The sequence below is a fragment of the Priapulus caudatus genome, unplaced genomic scaffold (assembly GCF_000485595.1).
Source record: "Priapulus caudatus unplaced genomic scaffold, Priapulus_caudatus-5.0.1 Scaffold919, whole genome shotgun sequence".
Classification (NCBI taxonomy): domain Eukaryota; kingdom Metazoa; phylum Priapulida; class Priapulimorpha; order Priapulimorphida; family Priapulidae; genus Priapulus; species Priapulus caudatus.
This window is the reverse complement of record NW_014577980.1, coordinates 202,682-220,882: the sequence shown is the minus strand read 5'-3', so window position 1 is coordinate 220,882 and position 18,201 is coordinate 202,682. Positions and strand designations below refer to the sequence as shown.

At 41.8% G+C, this 18,201-nt stretch overlaps 1 protein-coding gene across 1 annotated transcript in view; it reads left to right on the top strand.

Moving 5' to 3' along the window:
- The first annotated feature begins 5,393 nt into the window (after nt 1-5,393).
- The window catches only part of LOC106814404 (CCAAT/enhancer-binding protein zeta-like), a 51,178-nt gene continuing 38,370 nt past the window's right edge, over nt 5,394-18,201 (top strand). The window contains exons 1-2 of the mRNA XM_014818721.1: nt 5,394-5,435; nt 7,617-7,805. Coding sequence (XP_014674207.1) covers nt 5,435; nt 7,617-7,805 — 190 coding nt within the window. The 5' untranslated portion in view covers nt 5,394-5,434. The remainder of the gene's footprint in view (nt 5,436-7,616; nt 7,806-18,201) is intronic.

Sequence of the window (18,201 nt, the reverse complement as noted above, 5' to 3'; positions counted from 1 at the left end):
ATTTGGCTACCTGAAACGCCATGCCGTCCTTTCGTGTGAGCCCAGGGTAACAGGTTGTAGTTGCCCAATTATTTTCATGTAACAGTTTCCACTCCCTTACCTTGTCTTCTTCCAAGTCAGCGGGCTGTGGTGGCTTCTTGCTGCGAAGTTTGAGCCTGCCTGTCAGGCTCACTGCTACGTGTCACGTGCGTCGTCCATTTGGATGTCTGAATCTTTCCCGCCTTAACACAGCAACTCAACTTGTACTCGGGGTTATTCGACAAGATTACCCTCGCTTCGGCGAATAACTGTTGTACTTCATTACGCGCGAACGATTCGAATTACAGGTTCTATAAACCCTAGATATTAATAAGATAATGTCTTACGCCTTAATCTCTGGTAATTTTGAGTTTATTGAAGTCGATTAGTCTAATATAATTAGAAAATATGTCACGCGGTGTTTATCGCTCATGGGCTATACACATCGCGCTCATGGCCCGGGAGCGAAAGTGTACGTAAACTTAGTAACTACCATATTTGGCTGCGACGAGGTTGGTTACATTTCTAGTAAATTTTTAGCTATTATAGACACATGTCCATAGCTAATAATCTCTGTACTGTCTGATTTTGAAGTTTATTGAAGCGAATAGATTATTAATTAATTAGCAATATGGCACGCTGGGTATCGTTACTCGATAGCTAATGCACGTGCGGACTATGGACGGTCGAACGAACGTTCTACGAATTATTTTTTATCTTCAATCACCGGTCCGGAGCAATTCACTCTGTTTAGACGGCTGAGTTGACGAACGCCTAGTGTAGGTGAGCGTGAATCACGGGTACCAGCATTAGCCTTCATCCATTGCTCTGCCTTCACATTTATCAAGCTCATCTCTATCTGTCTTCACGTATTACGTATAACATTTATGTTTGCGATATTGGACATGACAATCCTTCTGCCTTTTTAGTTTAAACTGTTCGAAGTGTTACCAAGTTGAAGTCATATCACCTAGAATTGAACTTAGAAACTAGCTGACCCCACAGTCCGCTGCCCCACTGGCATGCTTGGCAGCTGCAATTTCAAAGATCACTTCAAAGCGTTCTTCATTGCCATAGATTCCTGACTTGGACATATGATAATGTTAAAGGGTATAGAAAAATCGGCTCATCACTAACAATCTTATCCGTTAACTCACAGCATGTAGACAACTTACAATTAACTTAGTCAGGCTGGTCAAGCGCACTTATGGATCTTCAATACCATTGAAATCATTTTAGCTCACTTGACATCGTCAAGCTGTACTTGCCAATGGTCGTCGTCCGTCGTCCGTCGTCCGTCGTCAACATTTCGAGACGGTCACACGGATAACTCAGGAACGTTTGACCGCCATATGTTATATGAATTGGTATAGGTTTACTGCTATGCTCCATACTCTAAAGTCTATTTTGAAGCATGCTAGTCGAACGTAGCTTTCAAAGCCACCCCCGGCAAAATTTTTTGCGCAAAAATACGGGAATTGCATTCGTCAGTTCCAGGTTCAACGGATTTTGCTCATCTTTGGTATTGAATGACATGAACGGGGCTAGGGGTTTTGAGACTTTAAAAACAAAATGCAATGGTAGTTAGGTTTGTGACCCAATTATATAGCATATCTATACTAGGACATCAAAGCAGTCTGTCGCGGTGTCACACTGTCTGGTTCGGTTTCTCAAAGACTTTCCCCCCCCCCCCCCCCCCCCCCCCCCCCGCCCTCCGCTGATCAAGTATCTTTAATGCAAGGTGGCTTCCTTCTCTGCGTCACCCTGCGACTAAAGTCTCTATTAGAGCTTAAAGTTTTACCAAACTACTGTCGCAGGAACCGCAGCAGTTACTACCAATCTTATTTCAAAATGGCATCGCTAGCAAAGCGCGGTATCAGCCGCATCTCACGGTCACAAATTGTGAGTTATTTTTTGGTTTCATAGTTAGTTTGGATATCAGGATGGCATCATTTCTAGCTAATGTCGGCGATGGTTGCTCATTAAAACCGGACTTGTTCGTACCTCACTCATTTGTGTTTTTTTTGTGGTGAGCTGACAGTGTCATTGACGACCTTCTCATTGCAAAGACTGAGGATCAGTTTTAACTAGACAAAGTGCCACTACGGAGTAGTGCATACCTTGCCAGGCGACATGAGCGCCAATTAGCCATACGACTCACCAACAACGGAGCAGTACAGCCCGGCACGATATACGCAGCGTACTGACATGTACGGCTGGTTCTTGCTGACCGTCGCTTCGTCGTAGGCAGCGCCCGCGTCATTTGCTGCTGCTCGCTCAGATCACAATGTGAACGCTCCGCCGTCGGCTATCACTGGTGAGCTGGCTGACGCTGGGCTCGATGCGCGCTTAGATACAGAGCGAATAGCAGTCAGACGCCGAAGTGCTAAGCAGGGCGAAGTACATAACCTCCTCGCAGCTCGGTTGGACGCGGCCGGTAATAATATTATGAAACACGGTGCAGTTCGTTATACAACCGTGTTGGGTCTTTAATAATGTAGAGTGACCGTTACATGTACAGCATTTTCATTCCTTCTCTCATTGTTTTTGCTCTTTAGGAGATGATCAGTTTTTGAGGACGTGTTATGAAGCAGCAAACGGTGGATGCTGGAATATTGTAAAGAGCGCCGGTGTTGAAATTTTTGATGAGAAAAGAGCGTGATAAATTGACGTATGTCTTCCCCTGCTATGGCAGTAAGTCTTTTCATTATTTGAATGTTTCAATATTACTATGAATTGTTTCTTATTATATTAATTACTTTACCTCGTTGATATGATTTCTGTAGCACTTCGCAGATGGTCTGATTTACACAATCTGATTGTAGGACTGTCATAATTTTAATTTATGGACAAAACACTAACACTATCGTAGATCTAATTCTATTGTAATTATTATAAGTGGTTCAACCTCTAATAAGTGATTTGATGGTGACTTTCTCCCTGTAACTAAAAGTAGCGCTTGTTGATTACGTCTACTCTCAGCTTTATGCGATATGGCCGGTATTGCTTAATGAAATTAACGTTTTATGAAAATGAATCGCATCATCACTGTATTTTATTTATAGGGGGATATATCTCTATGCTCAAATTACGCGAAAAATTTCATGAAATTTCCCAGCACCTAATTATGTTACACAAAAATTTTCGAATTTTTATGGTAAGAAATGATATTTTGCGATATTTCTCAATTACCAAAAAGAGTGGAGGATACAAAAATTTTCGCCACTATTAAGCGATATGTTTTTTTTTTTTTTTTTTAATAAAATTTTTTTTTTTTTTTTTTTTTTTTTTTTTTTTTTTTTTTTTTTTTTTCTTTTTTTTTTTTTAAATTTTTTTTTTTTTTTTTTTTTTTTTTCTTTTTTTTTTTTTTTTTTTTTTTTTTTTTTTTTTTTTTTTTTTTTTTTTTTTTTTTTTTTTTTTTTTTTTTTTTTTTTTTTTTTGTTTTTTTTTTTTTGTTTTCTACCCAAAATAGGCATCAGGTTTTCTTTATGTTTCATATTGTACGAGAAAATTAAAAACTGCCTAAATTCAGTCGCCACACGTTGATTAAGAAATTTTTGCGATAAAGAGACAATAACTCATAAAATACGGCCAATTAATTACACAATCCTGGCGCGCTTTGTTACGCATATGTTACATTAAATATGAAGTGTAAAATATAAGATTATTCCGAGTTATTAAATATCCATTGTATTACATTCGACTCTAAGTCAGAATTGGACGGCAGAAAATCGGGTTTTTTCGACGTCAGCGCGGCTCATTACACCATGTTACGCGGGCAGCCAAACGCTCTGACAGCTTCACATGTACCGTTATATGGGAAATGAGCATGTACACAGGTGTCACATAGTGTTAGCGCTCGAATAAAGTGAAATCGAAAATCGGTGAAATTTTTGCCTAAAAACCTGGAGATCATGCTTTTAATATGGTTGACGGATTGACTGATGTGCTGGTTTCACATTCACAGTTGCACATAATTCATTCGGTCAAATTAATTCAAGACAAACGACACAAGTGCGGTATGTTGAAATGCCACCCATTATGTACTGTTTTTCCCCTTCTGTCAACTTGGTTTACTTAAGGTCCAAAACAAAATTATTTGTGTGCGTTACGGTTACATGCCGAAAAATTAATAGTGTAGTGGTAGGGAAAACATTTTATTTTCTGAAATATTTTATTTTTCGAACCATGTACGAGAAGGTTGGTGCGGTTGGCCTTTGTGCAAGCAGGGAGATAGTCAATTAGTATAGTATCTTTATTTATTTTTTGTCCCTTAAGAACATTTGCACAATAAAATGTTTTAGTCGTGCGGGGCCGATAATAGGCGGTCGGCGGTCGGGAAGACCGTAACCACACCTATATTTTGTTTTGCACTAACCCAGATTCATGGTCATATTGTATGGGCTGAAACATTTATCTGATTTCTAATTTTTTCCTTCTATGTTGTTTATCCGTATACAAAACCAATACCTACTTGCCCCCTGCTTGAATGCTGTCTTTCACTTATGAACATGTCTTCATGTAGTGTTAACAAGATGGCTGTGTCCATATTGTAATAATTTATAAGAGCAGATACAAAATGCATATATATGGTCAAGTATAGATAAATTTATACTGGTTTAGATGATGAGATGTGCAAGCCTCTTGCAATGGCAGTTGTTCTACTGAAAGCTATTCTTCATCATACAATTGTTAATAGGCAAGAGAAGGAATGGGGTTAGCAAGCAAAAAGGACGAAATCCGAAATGGAATACTAGAAGAAGAATCGATGGATACTATCACAGTCTTCCCGCGAAAACATAGCTCCTGGGGATAAACAGTTGACCCTCACATGGTTACTAGCAACGCAGGCAAAATAAGACAAGTGGAATCAACGACGATTCTAATGTCTGCTAACATCCGCCGGCAAAGAAATTGAAGAAGACGAATGGTGTGCAGGATCCTCGTTTCAGTTCGACCGTGGCCAGACTAAATCCGTGCACTTCCCTCCACTCTCCACAAACGCAAAGAAGTATCTCTCTGTAAAACAGGAACAATGGCCATGAAATCAGCGTACCGGTCAAACGGCGATGTATGAGTAAATAAATTTGTGTGATAACTGGTACGAATATTTCCCAAAATAGATGAACATGTAGTGATCAGCTGCACGAATTGAAATTAAGTGTGCGAAAATAACTACTAACCTTCTTAACCATGGTTCTAAACCGAGAGGTTCTAACATGTTTTTGCAGCTTGTATTTGTATAATGTAGGGAGGCAAACGAGACAGATTTCAAATCTAAATGAAAGCTGTTATCATTACAGCTTTCAGGCTTGAGTCCCTGTGTGGGAGCCTGCCCATGCCGCACGTTTGTGAAAAACGCTGCCAGACACTTGCAGAGGAGGTTACTCAGCAATGAGTCAACTTGTAAATCAGCAGTAGCGGTGCAGAGCTCGAATTAGCGACGAGAAGGGCAAAGCAATTTTTATAGGGCATGTGAGAAATCGCTTGAATTGTTCTTCTAAATGGAAAAGGGCACAGACGCAATTTAGAAAAGCGCACAGCCAACGTCTCAAAATTTCGAAGAAGGCACGAATGGCACTTTTGTAAAATAAAGGAAAAACTCCATAACAAATTTTACTCAAATCGTCTTGCCTTTTAATGTACAAAACAATTGCCCCATGTAAGCTTACACCTGTAACACCGAACCCCGTGTACCCCTGCCCCTCGTCCGAATGGAAGTACAGCAACCAGGTACAAAGACATTTTAATGCCCGCGATCAGGAGCGCAATATTATCCGATAGCTGTTATTCATTCCCTCATGCCGACTATCGGTTTTAGTTTCTCAGCATTTGAACTACGCACGCCACGCGACGTGTTATGTTGAACTTCGACTAAAACGAAACTAGGGCAGTTAGTTAAAGCGGCACCGACGGCAAGTTACAAAACAGGGCAAGGCAGGCTGGAACTGCCGTCGTTGGGTTGCGATTTTTTCCATGGGCAGTTTACGCGATTGATGGCACGACCAGCAATTGCGTCCGGGTGCGATCGGTTAATGCGAACCTGCAGCAAGGTTGGTATTTGTTGTGTGACTAATCTATATTATCCCGAATGTATAATATATAATTTACTATATATATTACAAATAAGTACGATATAAATATTATTATTATAGATGAGACAGGGTTAAAATACTCGCCGATCGGCTGATCCGACGGCTTTTTCAGCTTCCGATCAACACCGGATCATGACAAAATAAACAGTCGGCGGATCGACTGAAATCACCGGAAAAAAAAAGCGAAAAAAAAGAGTATTCAAGTCTGCAAAGCGCCTGTGGAATGCTATTTTAAGTGAACTGGAAAGGAGGATTTTCATTAATTGGAAACATGTTGCACAACTCTCTCCTCCTTTTGGTTACATAAGTCATGGCCACTAGGATCTGAATGGGTGAGAAGACTGATGGCGTTGTGCTCTTATGATATACGTGGCGCACCTACAGGACAGTGTTTGCGTAGGCGGCATTGTACACGAAAACGTTGCATGGACCCGCGCTGCGACCCACTGCACTCTCTCTCTCGCGTCACGCTCAGTGCCGGATGATGAACCGTGCCCCGTCAAAACGGCTCGGCGCGCTCTCTCCCCGCCGCGCGAGAACAAGAAGCATAGAACTTTGGCTGCTGCTCGCGTGGTGTGGAATTCTGGCTTGCTGTCTTTGGCGGTCTACTAGTGCTAGAGTGTGAGAGGCTCTCTCTCATAATGAAGAGAATAAGAGTCTGATTGGGAAGAAGCCAGAACTTATCAGGACCAACTTTAAATGCACTGATGAGAAATTTCTTCTGGATTCTCCTTGCAGTTAGGTGCTTTTTGATCCGTCTAATGCAGTGGACCCCCCCTTTTTTTTTTTCTGGGAAGCAGAGAGATAGAAGAAGGCCGTTTTGTCAAACGTATGGCCTATCTTTCCACTACTTGCCACTGTTGAAGGATGAGGAAAACGGTCCCCCCCCCCCCACCCCCCGCACCGAACAGAGCCGAAGATTACGTAGACATGACCGATGATGCCCTTATTAATATTATGAACTGTTGTGCAACACTCAGAATCGACTGAGAAAGAGAACTGGAAATGAAATAAATCAAATTCTAATTTCCTGATTGTGCGCCTGTTTCTAGTCTGTTTCTATCTTTTTTGCCTGGTTACTGTATACGCTTGTAAAACAGGAACATATTGCAATGTATAAATAATTATAACGTATGCGTTTCGGCAGGATCACCAAAATGTTTGCAGGATCACCAATATTATAACATCGGTGATCCTGCAGGATCACCGATGTTAGAAAAGTATTTTCAACCCTGGATAGATACATATATACATATTGCTTGAATGCTCTTTTCACAGATTGCTGTGGAAATCACTTTTATTAGTGATTTGCATATATAGGTTGCCTTGTCACGATTTAAATACCCGGAGGCAATTGCTCCACGCTAACGTAGCAAAATGCGATACTCGATATACGTAGCACAGATTTGCACCGAAACTGTTAGCATTGACGAGCGGATTATTCGACGCTCAGTGTAGTCACACTACACCGAATTATGTTGTCGGTGAATCGTTTCTCCTCAGTGCGAGCGAAGAAGAAGCGCGGCGAGACGCACTGGATGAAGACGGTGATATCGTCCGGCACGCTGGCCGACAGGATGGCCGCGTTGACGCTGCTGCTGCAGGACGCTCCCGTCCACAACCACATCACCATCGATATGCTCGTCGGCATGGCCAACAAGAAGGGACGGCGCGAGTCCATAATGGCGCTCGGTGAGCGGCGGTCCTCGCGACCACTCGTCTCGGATTTCAGAGGGGGGGGGGGGGGGGGTTGAATTCGAATTTGTAAAAGTTTCAGGGTTCGGGTGTCGAATTTTAAGTATTTATAATTTTTAGGTTTTTGGCGTCGAACAAGAATTTTTGGGTTTGAATTTTAGTTTTAATCAGGAGGGACAATTTCAAGTCTTGTCCGTTGATTACCGAGTACATTTAAACCTGCTTATAAATGTCCCTTGAGGAAAACCCTAAAATTGTCATATAGGTGGTTTCATCGGATAAGTGTCACTGAAGGGGAATCCCAAAAACATCTCTATAGACAGGCAGTTGTATACAGGTGTCCGCAAACATAGGCCCCCATCGTATTCTCAGTGCGCCAGACAGTCGAACCTGTCTATACGTGTACTTTGAGGAAACCCCCAAAATTGTCCTTTATAGACAGGTGTCTATCCTATAGGTGATTTACTGGTATACATGTCGTTAGGTATATATATGTATACAGGGGTGGCGCTGGGTATTTTGATAGTAATATAAAAAATTTTAGGGCACAATTTATTGGTCTAAACACATGGCAGCTATGGTGCATGTATTATTCACGGGGGTGATGGGGTGAACTCGCGCTGATGTGGCAGTTACTCACGTTGCCAAGCAACATCAGCGCAGTTCACCCCATCACCCCCATGAATAATACATGCACCATAGCTGCCATGTGTTTTGCGTACATATCCGGTAACGTGACGCGTGCGCACGCCACTTCGTTTCAAAATGAAATGCCAGTAGTGCTTACTTTGTGGAATCAAAGGACAAATACATGGTGTAAAGTTGTTGAAAGTGTTCAAAAAGATAGGTGAGATGTCCATGTAGATAAATAAGTGTTAAAAAGCCGATAACTTCGCGTTTTGCGATCCATTTTTCATGGGGACAGGTGGTAACAGGTCGTAGTTGGTATTTACAGCCGACAATGTACTATAGCCCTGCGGCAGTTTATCGAACGCGGGCTATAGTACTAGAGCTACTCCGACCTGTGATTGGAGGATAAAAATAGAATTTGTGACGTTTCGTTTTTATTTTGCATACCCCGCCGCATACGCTATTACGCTGACCGGTAGGAAAGTGTACTAACTGTTATTAGTATCATCGCCCGATTGATTATACTTTATAGGAAATCCTGCGCGCTGATTGGGTGAGACATAGGTAAATATATTTCGATAATCACCTCTAGGGTTTACATTGTGGACGTGGATATTCGTCCGAGCATCGGACACCTGTTCGTATGTGCTATTCGTCCGAGCAGTTGTTACGCATGCGCTGTTCATGTTGTATTACATAAATGTAATATAATGCTAGTCTAGGGAGGCGCCTGTTACGTGCTGCACAGCCACGAAGTCAGAGCCAAAACCAGAACCAGTGGAAAACGTTTACACAAGCATTTAAACGTGTGCTCCGTGCCCTGTCCACTGCCCAACTGCCTCGTGTATACACGTGTACGTTACACCAATCTATTGACACGTGTGTCGCCATCTAGTGGCTGACTAGGCTATTCCAGACATGTACTACAACACTTAAAACATCTTTCTCTTTTTGGAAAAACTCGATCTAGCTCAACACCAATCAACACTACTTCTTAAGTAACACAACTCAACTTTATTAAAATAACAGAACAAAAAACGAACTATTTTCACAGTCCTCATAGGTTATCGTTATCGCTCCACAAGAATTTAACCTACAGGGTTCGACACTAACGCTAGTCCGTTAGTCCGAGACTAGTAAAAAATCAGAAGGACTAGTAGATTCCCATAGCCGTTAGTCCGGCGGGACTAGTTATATTTTCCCCGTCCCTCACCGTCCCAATTTCCCATCGATTTTACCAGCGGCAGCGTCTCTCAACCAAGATCCAAAGTGCTATATATAACTCATTCTCATTAACAAGTTTTCCTTGTTAGAAGCGCTAGTACAAGTAGACACTAGCATGCTCTGCACGCTCTAGGCATGCTAGACCCTACGGTAGTGCAAACATTGTTAAACAATGGGGTCACGAACCCACCCAGTCTACCGAGTGATCGCTTGACAGTAGCTGTTGACATAGTGTGGTAGCGTGCCATTGGATGAGGTCAACCAATCACGCCTCGGCATGTGTAACCGTGGCTATTGTGTATAGGGGGAAGCACTAGCTCTCCCTATATCTCTGAGTCTCTCCATTTGAACGTGATTCGCGGACACGCACGCACGCACGCACGCACGCGCGGACGCACGCACGCACGCACACTACTTAGATATTTTTGGAATTAGACCCGAGTTCTTGGAGTTCTTTTGTTTCTGAATAAGCAGATCTTGTCATTATAATTGGAATCAAACCACGTAGTTTCGCAAATTTTTATCTGTAATAAAAACTATAAACTACTATCAGCATTATAGTTATGTGTATTATCATTGTATTATATATACATAATATATTCAATACATATATTTATGGTATTGCAATAGGAAGTCTTGCATTTAGTCGTATTATATTGTTTTACAGGGACTTGGCAGCAAGGAATTGTCTTCTCACAACAAAGGGTGCGGGGCGCAAGGCCAAAATTGCTGACTTTGGAATGGCTAGAGATATATATAGGCAAGTGCATAGTAAGAGAATATCCGTACTCCCATGAGTAGTTATAGTCACTATAATTATCAGTTCATTAGCAATATATATATATATATATATAAACAGGGGCTGCGCCAGGGTATTTTGATAAGGGGCGAGACGGCGCGCAAAGCATGAGGCAGACAACTGCTGAAAAGGGGGAGGGGGACTTCTAGGGGGGTGTGGGGGCATGCCCCCCAGAAAATTTGTGAAAATTATAAGCTCTGAGAATGGCTCTGCAATCTAGAGCCATTTCAGGGTACTTCAATAGCTCACAACTAGCAACACTTTTTGGTGGAAAAGGAAAAAATTATGCATATAACATGATCACTTACTGTAAAATTTTGATGGGCACTGGGGAATTCCGTCTGTGTTGAGTGTGTCCAAAGTAAATGTATTTTGTAGACATACAAGCTCTTACGTAGGGAAGCTTTTATTTAGCTACACCCTGTATAAAATGTATATAGTTTTTCCAAACGTTAAAAACAATATGAAACGGTTAAACCTGCGTGGTGCGACGAGGCTGTGCTGCTGTTTGCATGACTAGTAAGTAATACGACGTGATTTGCAGCTACAGTGACTTATGTGTGTTAAAACTTGAGACAATTATTATTATTTACTGTATAATTCAACAGGCTATATTACATAAATCTTGTTAATATTATTTGAAAACAGTACATACTGATCGTTTGTTAACAACCAGTGATACTTTATTGTTTACATCAGAACGTGAAATGCGCGGGGATGTGCGAATTACTCCACAACCTAGCGCACGTGAACAGTGAGCGTGCCGCACGACCCGTGCACGTAAATAAACCCTGCCCAACACAATGTAAGGTTCACTACCACTGGCCAAAAGTAAGCTCCACCCACTTCTTATCCATTTTTGGTATGCCAACGCTGCTACTGGATTCAGGAACCTGTGCTAACCTGTGCGTCCGAACATCCCACGGACGTTTCTTAAATGCCAACTAAAGTTTGGCCGTACAGGCCCGTACTCTGCTTTTATCATTATGTTAGTAAGCAGGCTTTCAGATTTGAAAAGTACAGGAGGACTACTAATGACTCTCATAGGACACCATAGGGGGTTCTCCACCCCCTACCCCACCTACCTCCTGGCAAATCACACTCGTCACATCGTCGCTCTGTGCCTAGTAAGAGTCCTTCGGTAGGACTAGTAGAATCTTGGAAGGACTAGTACATTTCTTCTTTTACTAGTCCCGTGGACTAATGAACTAAAATGGTTAGTGTCTAACCCTGACCTATATCAAATATCATCAATACATCACAAACTATACCTTCTTGTGCCACCGATACGTGTTACATAAATGAACGATCATAGCTGAATAAAATAAAACCGCTTAACATACGACGAGACACTCTATCCTCCTATACTACTGATGCTACTGCCTAAACCTCACAGGCATTTTAACAGTTCTGCCGGATCTGGTTGTCTTTACATCGGCGTCTGTTGCCATCTTTGTTTTGCCAACCGCCGATGCTGACGGTGGCTGAGGTACGTCGGAAGGGGGTGCGATTGGCACTTGCACCGGCGATGCTGGCGACGTCGCTTGCCTGTGCGAAGAAAGCGACCTTGACCCTCTCTATGTGATGACATAGCTTCACGGCGGGCTCCAGCTTCAGTGCAAGGTGCTCCTGCACCGTAGGCAGGTTGAGCAGCATCAGCGCCTGACCGTCAATCTCCTGTTCCCTGAGGATGCGAGACATGTGAGCGCACTCTGTGTTCTCGATGAATCGAGAGACGTCGTGCACTGACCACTCCAGCGGATTTGTCTCCAACACCAGGTGGCTCTCCTTGTTGTCTCTGCCGCCGCCGCTGCTGCTGCAGTGGTGCCTGTGCTCCTGTCGATGGTGTGAGTGTTTAACGTGCATCGTCGGCTCCTCAACCGGGCTGATGACATTTATCTCCTTCAGCCTCTCCAGCTTCATCTTTAGTTTCGGTCGCACCACGATGGGGACTCTCCTGTTGGCCATCACCACAGGTATCGCACCAGCACGAACATTACGATGCCGGGTACCGAATAGTTCTCCCAGCTTCTTATCATAAACCTCTGCGAAGGCATCTTGTGTGGACCTTGCAGCGACCACGTCGAAGTTGTCACGTTGAACTTGTATGAGGTTCATTTGCACACTCGTCTGGTAACCTAAAATAGGTTGCCTCTCATCCTCAAACACAACAAAGGGCACTGAGTATCTTCTGTTGTTCCTCGGGTTAGTCACCTTCATTCGACGTGTCCCCGAAGGTTTGTGGACAGCCTTGTTTTACATCTTTAGTACACCTCTATATGGCTCTATCTTGTCTGCAAATCTGGATGGCAGCATGTTTACAGACGCCCCGGTGTCTATCTGAAAATCGACTTCTGAGCCGCCAACCATCATCCGACACTTCGTCATCCTACTGGTTGGGGACACACCTGTGACAGCTTGCACAGACAGCCTTTTCCCCTGAGCTGTGACTGTATTGCACCACTCATAATCTGAGTCACTAGCAGATACATCATCATAATACTCTTCCTTTAGCTGATTCACCCGGCCCCTACCAGTCCTGTAGGGCGCCGATACTCTCTGTTTCTGCTGTCCGCGTCTCATGTTGTCTGGGCATTTTGACTTAAAGTGATTCTTCTCGCCGCATATGTGGCACGTCTTGCCAAAAGCTGACACTTTTCTTTCTTCATGAAGTGAGAGAAGTTGCAAAATCTGCACTGTTCTTTCTGCAAAGTTACGTACTGCTTATCCTTGACCTCGGGAAATCTTGCCCTTATTTTGTGCACAGTATCAGGCATAACTGGCTTCAATGCTCTGTCACACAACGAAGCAGACTGTACAGCCCTGCACACATCAATGCACCTGTCAAGGTCAAGTTCTCTTATCTTTAGCAAGTCTTCTCTCGTGTCATTTTCTCTTATTCCCAGCACAACTCTGTCTCTTATCATAGAGGCTTCGCACGCGCTGCAAAACTTACAGGTTTGTGCCAGTGTTCTGAGGTCTGCCAGGAAGTGATCAAAGTCCTCCCCTTCCTGCTGACAACGCCGGTGAAATAAAAATCTCTCCATGGTCTCATTCACCTCACCTATGGCATATTCTTGAAAACCTCATCTATAATTTCAGTGACAGTTATTTGGACTCCGGGCGTTGAGAAGCTAAACACTGAGCGTTTTCATCGCATCGTCAGCGAGACAGTTCTCAAGGCATTGCTACCTGAAACGCAGGTCTTTCGTGTGCAGCCCAGATAACAGGTTGTAGTTGTCCAATATTTTTCTTAAACAGCTTCCAACTCTCCTACCTTGCTTCTTCCAAGTCAGGGGCTGTGGTGGCTTTAGCTGCCTCGAAGTTGATAGCCCTGCCTGTCAGGCTCACTCCCACGTGTCACGTGCGTCTCCATTTGACTTGTGAATCTTTCTCCAGCCTATAACACAGCACCTCAACTTCGTCTCGGGGATTATTCGACAAGATTCACCTCGCCTTCGGCGAATAACTGTTAACTATCATACGGCGCGAACGATTCGAATTACATTTCTATAAACCCTAGATATTAATAGATACATGTCTTAGCCTTAATCTCTGTGAATTTTGAGTTTATTGAAGTACGATTAGTCTAATTAATTAGAAAATATGCACGCGTGGTATCGCTCATGGGCTAATACATGCGCGGCTATGGCCGGTAGGAAAGTGTACTAACTTAGTAACTACCATATGGCGCGAACGATTTGAGTTACATTTCTATAAATTTTAGCTATTATAGACACATGTCATAGCTATAATCTCTGTGAATTTTGAGTTTATTGAAGCGAATAGATTATTAATTAATTAGCAAATATGCACGCGTGGTATCGCTCATACTCATAGGCTAATGCACGTGCGGCTATGGACGGTGAAACGAAACGTCACGAATTATATTTTTATCTTCCAATCACCGGTCGGAGCAATTCCTCTGTTTAGACGCATGTAAGTTGACAACAGCCCTGTGTAGTGAGTGAATCACGGTACCCAGCATAGCCTTCATCATGCTCTGCATCACATTATATCCAGCTATCTCTATCTGTCTCACGTATTACGTATAACATTATGTTTGCGATATTGGACATGACCAATCCTTCTGCTTCTAAGTTTAAACTGTCAGTGTCACCCAAGTTGAAGTCACTCCACACTAGAACTTGAACTTAGAACTCAGCTGACCCCACAGTCCGCTGCCACTGGCACTGCCTTGGGCTTCAATTTCAAAAGATCACCTTCAAAGGTTCTTCATTGCCAATAGATCCCTGACTTGGACATAAGGATAATGTTAAAGGTTATGGCAAAATCGCTCATCACTACAATCTAACTTCCAGTTAACTCACAGCATGTAGACAAACTACAATTAAACTTAGTCCAGGCTGTCAAGCGACCACCTTATGATTTCATCACCATTGACATCATTTTTAGCTCACCTTGACATCGTCAAGCTGTATTGCCATGGGTCGTCGTCCGTCGTCCGTCCGTCCGTCCGTCAACATTTCGCTACGGTCAACGATAACTCAGGAACCGTTTGACCCATATGTTATATGAAATTGGGTATAGTTGTTACTGCTATGCTCCCATATTAAACGTCCTATTTTGAAGCAGTAGGCAAGAATTGAGAATCGTCTGTTATCCACTTGTTCTTATTTTTGCTCTTCTTTGCCAGGTACCCTGTGGAGCAATGTTTCCAGGAGCTATGTTGTCCGGGAAGACTGTGATGTATCCATATTCTTCTTCTTAGTATTCTCATTTCGTGATTTCTCCTTTTTTGGCTTGCTAACCCCTTCCTTCTCTTGCCTATAAAAATTGTATGAATAAGAATAGCTTCATAGAACAACTGCCATTTCAAGATGCTTGCAGCATCTCATTCTCTAAACAGTATAAATTTATCATAACTGAACATATATATGCAGTTTTTTATTCTGCTCTTTAAAATATACAATATGGAGACAGCATCTTAACCACCTACAGAAGACAGTGTTCATAAAGGGAAGCCAGATCAGCATGCCGGGGCAAGTAGGGCTATTTGGTTTGATACGGATATAACAACATAGAAGGAAAATTTATAAACAAGATAAATGGTTCATCATACAATATGACCATGAATACTGGTTAGGTCCAAAACAAATATAGGTGTGTGTTACGGTTTCCACGACCGACCCTATTTATTCTCCCAGCGACGCTAAACATTTTATTATGTCAATTTTCTTTAAAGTCAAAAAAATAAATACAATATATATATTAATTGGACAGTTCCTGCTTCAAAAGGCACAACGCACAACCTTCGGACATGGTTCTGTAAATAAAATATTTCAAGAAATATAAAATGTTTTCCGTACCTACTTACACTATTTATTTTTCGGCAGATATAACGGTAACCACACAAATATTTTGTTTTGGCCTTATATAAACCAATTGAAGAAGGGAAAAACATGACAAATAATGTTGCATTTCATACATACCCACTGTGTGTTTTTTGAATTTAAGTTGACGCGATTGAATTTGTGCAACTCTTAAATGTAAAGCAATCATGTCAATCCTCACCGTAAATCATATTAAAGATACTCTCAAGGTTTTAGAGAAAAAAATTTCACGCTCGATTTTTCATTTTCAACTTTATTCGATGGCTAACACTAATGTGCACCCTGTGTACATCTCTCATTCTCCATATAACCGGTACATGTGAACTGTCAGAGCGTTTTGCTTGCCCCGCGTACATGTGTAATGAGCCGCGGCTGACGTCAGAAAAACGCCGATTTCTCCGTTCCAATTTCTGACTTAGTAGTCGATGTATAAAATGGATATTTCTAATAACTCGAATAAATTTAATTTTGCACTCATTTTTAATGGTAACATATTGCTGTAAAAAAGCGGCGGCCAGGGATTGTTTAAGTGCCGTATTTTATGAGTTATTGTCTCTTTATTCCGCAAAAATTTTTAATTCAAACGTGCGAACTTGAATTTTATAGGCAGTTTTTTTAATTTTTCTCGGTAAATATGAAACATAAAGAAAAATCCTGATGCGCCTATTTTGGTACATATTCTTGCTTAATAATGTGGCGAAAATTTTGTATCGCTCACTCTTTCTGGTAATTGAGAAATATCCAAATAATCATTTTTACATAAAAATTCAAAATTTTTTGTGGTAACATAATTAGGTGCTGGAAATTTCATGAAATTTTTTGGGCCTTGAGCATAGAGATATATCTCCCCTATAAATAAAATAAGTGATTGATTGCGATTCATTTGTCAAATAAACGTTTAATCTTCATTAGAGCAATACCATGCATAAAGGCTGAAGAGTATACTTAATCAACAAATGCGGCTACTTTTAGTTTTACAGGTGATAAATCACCATCAAAATCAGCTTTTAGAGTTTGACCGTTATAACATATTACCATGATTTAGATGCTACTGATAGTGTTATTGTTTTGTCCCTAAAATTAAGTTACGTACAGTCTACATCAGATTGTGTAAATCAGACGCCACTTGGAAGTGCTACCAGAAATCATATTCAGAGGTAAATATTAATAATAATAACAACAATTATAGTAATATTGAACATCAATAAGTATAAAGACGTTACTGTCGCATAGCAGGGAAGACATAGTCTAATTTATACTCTTTCTCATCAAAAGTTTCCACACGACGGTCGCTTCTTCATATTCATCATCACTTTTGCTGGCTTCATGCAACATCATGGCAACAAACTGAGATCTTCCTACAAGAGCAAAACCAATGAGAGAATGGAAATGAAATGCTGTATATGTATGTCATTACATTAGGTTAAAGACCAACACTGTATATGAACTGCCACAGTGTTTCATTATATTATTACCCCTCCGCACCAACGGAGTTGGAGAGTTATGTATTCCGCTCTTAGCCATTCGCTCTTATGTATTCGCTCTTATCTAGCGCATCAGCCAGCTCAGCCAGCCAGCCAGTGATACCCAGCGAGCGTGTACATGTGAGTGAGCGAGCAGCAGCAATGGGAGCGGCTGCTACGAGCGAGCGAGCAGCAAGCCAGCGCTCGTACATGTCAGTACGCTGGCGTATATCTCGTGGCTTATTCTGTGTTTGTGAGTCGTATGGCGTATGGCGTATGTCGCTGGCAGAGGTATGCACTCTCCGTGAGTGCACTTTGTCTAGTTAAAAATGTCCTCAGTGCTAGTGGCAATGAAAAAGTGTCAAATGACACTGTAGCTCACCACAAAAAAAGACACAAATGAGTGAGTAAGAACAAGTCGTTTTATTTGAGCAACCATCGACGTACATTATAGAAATGATTGCCATCTGTATATCGCAATAATAATCTATAAACCAAAATGAATCACAATTTGTGACCGTAGATGGCGCTATACCCCGCTTTTGTAGCGATGGCAATTTGAAATTAAATGGTTATGCTGCGTTCCGACATGTTTTGTAAAACTTTACTGCTAATATAGACGTTTTATCGGCACAGGGTGGGAGCGCCATACCAATTTTTGCATTAAAGTATTGTCCAAAAATCTTGTAAAACGAAGCCAGACGAGTGTGACACCACAGACTGTTTGTGTCTATATAATATGCTATATAATTGCGCAAACCCTACCTAATTTGCATTTTTTTTTTTTAAATATCAAAACCCCTAGCCCTTATTCATTCAGCATACCAAAGATGAGCAAAATCCGTTGAGCCTGAACTGACTAATGGCAATTCCCTTTTTTGCCAAAAAATTGCCGGTGGCTTTGAAAGTACGTCGATCTACAA